Source organism: Egretta garzetta, unplaced genomic scaffold (genome assembly GCF_000687185.1).
Source record: "Egretta garzetta isolate BGI_Z169 unplaced genomic scaffold, ASM68718v1 scaffold11, whole genome shotgun sequence".
Taxonomy (NCBI): Eukaryota; Metazoa; Chordata; class Aves; order Pelecaniformes; family Ardeidae; genus Egretta; species Egretta garzetta.
In genome coordinates this window covers 475,865-483,000 of record NW_009258621.1, presented here as the reverse complement: position 1 = coordinate 483,000, position 7,136 = coordinate 475,865, and the positions used below count along the sequence as shown (strand labels likewise).

General features: G+C 47.4%; 1 protein-coding gene across 1 annotated transcript in view; it reads left to right on the top strand.

The window, feature by feature from the left end:
* The first annotated feature begins 27 nt into the window (after positions 1-27).
* PARP1 (poly(ADP-ribose) polymerase 1) overlaps positions 28-7,136 on the top strand; it is a 33,004-nt gene continuing 25,895 nt past the window's right edge. The window contains exons 1-4 of the mRNA XM_035903604.1: positions 28-1,346; positions 2,311-2,473; positions 3,338-3,456; positions 4,519-4,733. Of these exons, the coding sequence (XP_035759497.1) occupies positions 1,254-1,346; positions 2,311-2,473; positions 3,338-3,456; positions 4,519-4,733 (590 nt within the window). The 5' untranslated portion in view covers positions 28-1,253. The remainder of the gene's footprint in view (positions 1,347-2,310; positions 2,474-3,337; positions 3,457-4,518; positions 4,734-7,136) is intronic.

The window sequence follows — 7,136 nt, the reverse complement described above, 5'->3', positions numbered from 1 at the left end:
GCCCGGCCCCGGCGGCCGCTTCCCCGCTGCCCTGGCGCTTGTTATCCCTTCCCGTCCCGGCAGTTGAAGCTGATGCCAGGCGGGGTGGCCTTCCTCAGCGCCGGGACCCGTGTTCAGGGCGCCCAGCAGAATGGATGTGTTTGGGATTGCAGGATTAGGTTTATTGAGCCATCTCCTAGGGGCAGGCAAAGGGGGACAGCCTGGACTGTGGCCTCCCTCACACAGCCTTTAGCCAACCATCTCCCCAAAACTGCTGGTCTTACACCAACCGCTTCTAATTCCACTCCCCCCCCTTGAATTTGTTTGATCTCTTCTGCAAAGGGCTCCCTTTCCCCACTGCCCGTGTTTGTGCCAGCAGAGCGCTTCTCACACCCTGCTGAGCTGAGCATCCCAGCCCCTGCAAGGGCCCAAATTTCACCAGAGCACCTGGGCCCCTTGTTTCCTCTTGGGGAAGTCCCCTGCAGAGCAGCCGAGGTCTTTTGCAAATTGTGCAGGAGAAATTAAAAGGAGGGCCAGACCAAGTTGTTTGCTGGGTGCCATTTCTGCTATAGTTGCCCTTTTGTTTTGGTTTCTCAAGTGAAGAGCTCTGAATGACAGCGGGATGCTCCCATGTTTGGCACAGGGCAGGCACCCAGGCCCTGCAGGACGAGCACGGCTTCAACTTCTGCTTCCCACTGGAGCTGAGCGGTTTCTGTTATCTGCATGTGCAATGTGAAAGCAAACAGGTCTCTCCTTTTTGCATAGTTTGTTTAGGAAAATATGGTCTAGAGATAGGTGAGCTGAGAGAAGTTGTGTAAACAAGGTCTAGCTCGCCTGGAGGTTTCATTTTCCATTTCCCACACAGAGAGAAGTCGTGGTCCAGGTGCACAACTCCATGTAGTGGAGGAGATCTACTCACTGCTTGCATGGTTGTCTTAAAGATTGAGCCAGCTCTGCCCCTTTCTACACACCCCCATGCCTTGTGCCCCCAAAGCCTTTGTCTTGGGGTCAGAGCCATGAGGAGTCCTCCGGGAAAACTCCATACATGAGCCCATAGCTCGGGGGTGACCAACTTTCGGTGCCAGAGCTGCGTGTGACTTCCAGACACGTTGAGGGCAACCCTGGGGTGGCTGCTCTGTGGCTGTGGTGCTGTGAGGGTATCCGGGTAATCCGAATTCGGGCTTGTGGGAACAGTCCAGCTGGAAATACAAATGTCCTCTTACTGTTTTGGTTGATGGTTAGTTGTAATTGGGGCTCCCAGCTCTCCTAGTCCCATGCTGCGGTCTTCAAAGCCCTTTTTTCCTCCTTCCTGCTCATGCATGAAACTCTCTGCTGTTGTTTTCAGCTTGAAGATCTTCTTCCTGTTGGTGAGTGATACGTAGAACGCTTTCCTAGCTTGTTAATTCTGTGTCACCAGTCATAATAATTATACAGCGCTGAGTATTATTAGTACAGCAGTTGTTTCTGTGCATCACTTGGAGCCAAACCACGGTACAGTTATTTTGTCTGATGGGTAACCAGAGCAATGCCAGGTTGGTACCTCATGTCTCCAAGTCGTAAGCAAGCAGAGCACTTGCACAGTGAGGCTGGTGCGAGGCAGGGCACTCCGGAGCTGCGCTTCAGGGAGGGATTGCACAGTGCTTCCATCCTGATGCAGGGCTGCTTTGGGCTCTGGTGTTTCCCTTAAATGTTGCCTCTGCCTCCTGCATCCTCCTCAGGAATTTTTTCAGGCCACAGTCCTTGGAGCTGCTCCTCCTGTCTTGTGCCTGGTGATGGGCTCTCCAGGGCATGGACAGTTTGCTTGAGAAGTGGCTCTCAAAGGGACTGTGTGCTGTGCTCAGAGGTCCTGCAGGGCAAGGCCGGTGGCCTCTTGTGCTGCAGGCGTCTCAAAGGAGGTTGTAGCAGATGAGGCACGTGCTGTTACTTGTTTTAGTTTTTCCACAACTGTCTGTTTTGCCTCGCTCATGTCTGCAGGTGGTCTGATTCTCATAGAGAAGAAACCTCTCCTTGTCCGCTCAGGGTTGGTGTAGCCACGCTGAGGCTATGAACTTTTTGTCTTGAGTAAAACAGATGGGGTAAGCAGCAGGGTGATGAACTGGTTAAGCTAGGTAAATGCTTCTTCCACGTCTGTCCCCTTTGGGACCTCGCCCCGGCAGCTTGTCTGTCATACTAGATTTTCTTCTTAGACTTTGTCCTAAATAGTATCCATCTTCTAATTTAAAAAAAAAAAAATCACTTGTGTTTACCCAGATACGCCTTTTTTATCTTGGTTTTTTTCCCCTTGATTCCATCTGAGTTGCTTCATCTTGGCCTAATGTGCTTTTTTCCTAGTCGCCCATGTTTGATGGCAAAGTCCCTCACTGGCACCACTACAGCTGCTTCTGGAAGCGGGCTCGAATCGTGTCCCATGCAGACATTGATGGCTTCCCTGAGCTCCGGTGGGAAGATCAGGAGAAAATCAAGAAAGCCATTGAAACTGGAGGCCCTGGAGGAGGTAAGCGGAGGTTTCCTGGTCTTTGTAGGTTCAGCTGGAACCGTGCTCCTTCTTCTCAAGCTCCTCTTGTGGTTATTTGATTGCTGTGTCCCTTCAGCAAGTGATGGTGGAAGGATTGTTGTGGTATCTCTGCCCCCCAGGGCTGGGACACTGGCAGTATGATCCAGCATGTTAAATCAATGAGGGAAAAAGCCAAGTCAGTTGGCAGTTGTATTGCCAAATATGTCTTGTTATCATGATTGGTGTATTTTGTTTTAATATTAACAAATGCTGTTGTAGCATGTTGTTTTAATGGTACCTTCACTGCAGCATACGGTTTTGGTGGCTCTTTGAAATTGTTACCCCGTGAGCATGTGAGTCAGGGGAGCAAGTGAGAAGGGTCTAAGTACAGACCAGACTAAACTCACCCTGTCTCTGTGTAAACCAAGGCTGCTGGGCAGTCTTAGATTGATGTCTGCCTGTTGAAATGTAGTAATACAAAAAATAAAAGGAAAATGGCAGTCGGGAAGAGGAGTTCTACTTTGAAGCAGAGCTATTTGTGACTCCTGGTACAGTCAGTTCTTCAGTAAGATCTTGTTTCACACTACTTTCAGGAAAGAGGTAAAAAGGGTCAGCTCTGTGCACCTTTAAAATCATTAAATAAGCAATCCTGTGCAACCTCTACTCTTCTGTTTAAAGAAGTCTTCCTATTTTAAAAGTGCTTTTGAGCATGGACTGCTTATCTTGCTCTGTATTCAAATTCTTGACAGATGACTTGCTAGAACACAGGTTTGTTAATCCAGACTGCTAACAATCTGGGACAGAGAATAAGAAAATGAGGGAATGCCTTTTAAAGCTGAACTCTGTATCTGCTTTGTTCTCCAGGAAAAGGAGGGGAACAGGAAGGAGGTGGCAAGGCTGAGAAGAGCCTGAATGACTTTGCTGCAGAATATGCCAAGTCTAACAGAAGTACTTGCAAAGGCTGTGAACAGAAAATAGAAAAGGTAAAAAGCTTTTCTTAGTTAGCCATCTCTTGTCTTTGCTCCCACCAGTTCCAATTCAAACAGTGACTTTCATAATTGCTTCCTGTCTGTCCTGCGTATGCAAAGCACTTGCAGAGCTGCATTTCTGTGTCTGAGGAGTAGTTGCGTTCTGGACAGCTGACAGTAAAGACATCCCTCAGGCGTTGTAGCCTGCACTTCAAACCTGCTGATGCTTCCTCTTTCACTTGGGTCTTAGAGCAGGCTGGAAAGCCACTGGCCAGCATTTCTGTGGCAGGAGAGCTACCATTAACTGCAGCTTTTTCTGCTTGTTGCAGCACTGCAAAGGTGTTGGCCTCTTCCTCCTCCTCAGCAAGACCAGCTCTGTTTGTGTGCAGTGTATCGATGTTAACTCCATGAAAGCAGACAAAACCAGCTATAATTAACAATGGAGCCCTGTAACTGAATGTGTCTTGGTGCTCTGCTTTTAAAGACAGTTGGCAAAATGAAGCTGTGAGCCTCTGGTAGATACAAATAGTCCTTCCAGTTGGGTAAAGTTGGCAAGGGCCAAACGCCAGTGCTGTTATGTTTGCAGAAACATTGGTGACTGTTGTGTAGACATTTGCTTGTTGGAACATGAAGTATTGCAGTCCAAAAGCACCTAAAACAACTATTTGTTGGGCATCTGAAAAGTAATTTGTGATAAGAGGGGGTGAGATCATATTAGCACCGATGCTTGACTGGTAGGGACGTAAAGTTAATTTTTAGTTGCCTGCATGGGGTTTGGTCATGTGAGTTTTGCTTGTTCAAGCTTACTGGGAGTTGGAGTAAAGACTACAGGATCACCTATTTTGAGTGGGGTTTTTGAACAGGAAACTACCTAAAAAGCTGGGGGGTTTTCATCCTAGAAGGAGTATTGAAGAAGGCATTGTAGTGAAAGGGCTTGAACAAAAGTTGCAGGCTTTGATAGAGGAACTGCTGCTATTTGACAGGTGTTTAGGAAGCATCATGTTGGTAACTTGTTAACATCCTGCTCTTTCCAAAGCAGACTAACAATTGCTCTTGCGTTGCTTTAATATGCCGCAGGGCCAGATCCGGATTTCCAAGAAGATGGTGCATCCTGAAAAGCCACAGCTGGGAATGATAGATAACTGGTACCACCCGGACTGCTTTGTGAGCCGCCGAGCCGAGCTGGGCTTCCTCCCAGCGTACGGGGCCGCCCAGCTCCTGGGCTTCAGCATCTTGAAAGCTGAAGATAAAGAAACTCTGAAGAAGCAGCTCCCAGCTACCAAGAGCGAAGGGTATGTGGGGAATGCAACAGATTGCGTTGCCTAGAGGAGCCGTTGCTTGCCTTCAAATGCGTCTGTGATAAATGTTTTGTGACATTGTTGTCTCTCAGAAGAATACTAGTTGTAGGAGGATTTGGTCCTTCCTGTGACCTTAGGCAGATGACAACAGACAAATCCCCTGTCCTTGGGAGCATGCAGTCCACTTGCCCTGTGACTGCCTTGACAAAATGCAGAGACCAGCAGCTGTGACTTGGAGGACTGATGTAGGGCTTTCAACCATAAAATAATAATGCATGCTTAATACATATGGGTACTGGGCTCTGCAGCTCCTTGTGTGATGCTGTTATTGGTGATGGTTTCTCTGCTCTAACCACTTGTTAAGAAAATTGATTTGACATGTCTTATCTATGAGCTGCTGATCTGTGACAGGCACTGAATCTGATAATGGTGTTTATTGGCCGTGTAGTGCTTACACTTGGATGCTTTTGTTTGCTAAATCTTTTATGGTACGACTGAAATTTCATTGCCTTGCATTGAAATTTTTAGTGGAGGCTCTTGACAGAACTTGTACTGACAGAGAAGCGCTTCCAGGTGACTTGCTAGCTTTGGTCAATCTTTCTCTGTTAATGAAGGCTTTTGTTACTTGTTTTTGAAGTGACTTTGCCTAAAGTCATGTTTCATAACACAAGGCAGTGTTGCATTGCTCTCATGGAGGAAGGAACATAAGGTGTTCCTGGGTTCTACAAATAGGAAAGATTTTATGGTTGTAAAAATTGGGCTTCTCTGTGTACCTTGCAGACTAAATTCAGATTTACTTTTGCAAGGATTCACCATGAAACTGTCCAGTGAGACTGATGTCAGGTTCTGAGAAGCCATAGCCATGTCAAATCTGTGCAGTCTTTGTCAGTATTGGTTCTCCAGATACGTGGTTGATGGGTGTTGTGTGTTGTGCAGAGCCTAGTATGTACATGAATGTCATCCACCGCCATAGGTAGCAGGAGGACCTATGCGTGCATAAACTGACCCGTGTGTTGTTAAGAGGCTGCAACTTCCATGCTTTATTGTTGGTTGGCGAGCAGGTGCTCCAGAAGCGCTCAGCAGTGGCCTGGGTGCCGTGGGGAGGGTCCTGCAATGCCGCAGGAGCTGGTGCTCCTGCTGGAGCCTCATCAGGTTCTGCGCTGTTCACCTCACTCAGATGAACTGCTGGAGGCTGGATGAGCTGTCTGCATCTGCCCTCTTTTCACACAGGCATTTTAACCTCTGTGTGTGTTGCAGGATGTAAGTACAAGTACAGTGTTCTATTGCACTGCCACCTTTTCGAGTACTCCTTTGCTTTTTGTGCCAAGGTGTGTGTTCCACTTTGTCCTAGAGCAGCGCGTGAGTTTAATAGGGTTATTTGTAGCTTTCTCCCATGTCTTCAGCAAAGCTCTAGAGATTTGTCTGTGTAAGTGTTTCTCTCATCTGCCCTGACTCTGCTTTTCTGGGCCACTTCTGGGATGCAATGCAAAATATGAAGGCTTTGTAAAGATAGGCCACAGAGTAGTTTGCCAAGTCACTGTGTAAATAAAAGCCTAGAATTGCAGTGGAAAAAAGCTTATACTGGTGGTCTAGGGTAATGTGAACCAGGATCTCATGCCAGAAAAGCAGCAGGACGTCTCATCTTTCCTGCTTTCTAAGCACTGCATGAACAAGCCCTTCAACCGTGAAGGTGCTGGCTGGCTCTTATGCTCCACTACCTTTCTTCTGCTGTTTGGGCTGCGTGCTTGAGCCAAGGGTATTAAGGGTCAATTGGAAAAATAGTTGTCTGTCAAACAAACTGAATGAGTGAGAGTGTAAATAAACAAAATGAGTGGAGAGGTGTGGTGTGCTTCCTACCTGGTGATTTTCTGCCAAGAAAGCACAGAAGTTCCGGAGGAGCCAAAAGAAAAACACCCCAGAAGCTTGAATGAGATGCACTTACCTCTGATAATTTATCTTGTGCATTCAATCAGATAACAGAAGTTAATGACAGAAATTACAGCATCTTGCAGAAATGATGTTACAGCATCTGCTGTAGGTGAGATTCTCAAAATGATCTTTAAAGAGATTGTGCTGCATCCAAATTGTATCTTGACTGGGCTGTCTCTGCAATTCAGGTGTGACACATCCAAATTCATGTGCTGCTTCTGCATGTCTAGCCCATACTCCGAGGAGAAGCTCAGATTTTGGGACTGCCCTGTCAGCCCTTTCTGTAAGGACAGCAGTGTGACGTGCCTTTTGCAGATGAGAGAAGTGAGGCACCGAGCGGGGCTACTGAGAGTAGGTTGGAAAATCCCTTCCCTCTGAAGGGCAAAAATGGGAAGGTTTCCTGCAAGGATCCTGGCTCCTTTCTTTGGTCAGCTCTAGGTGAGACATGCCGAGCCTCCACTGGGCTAC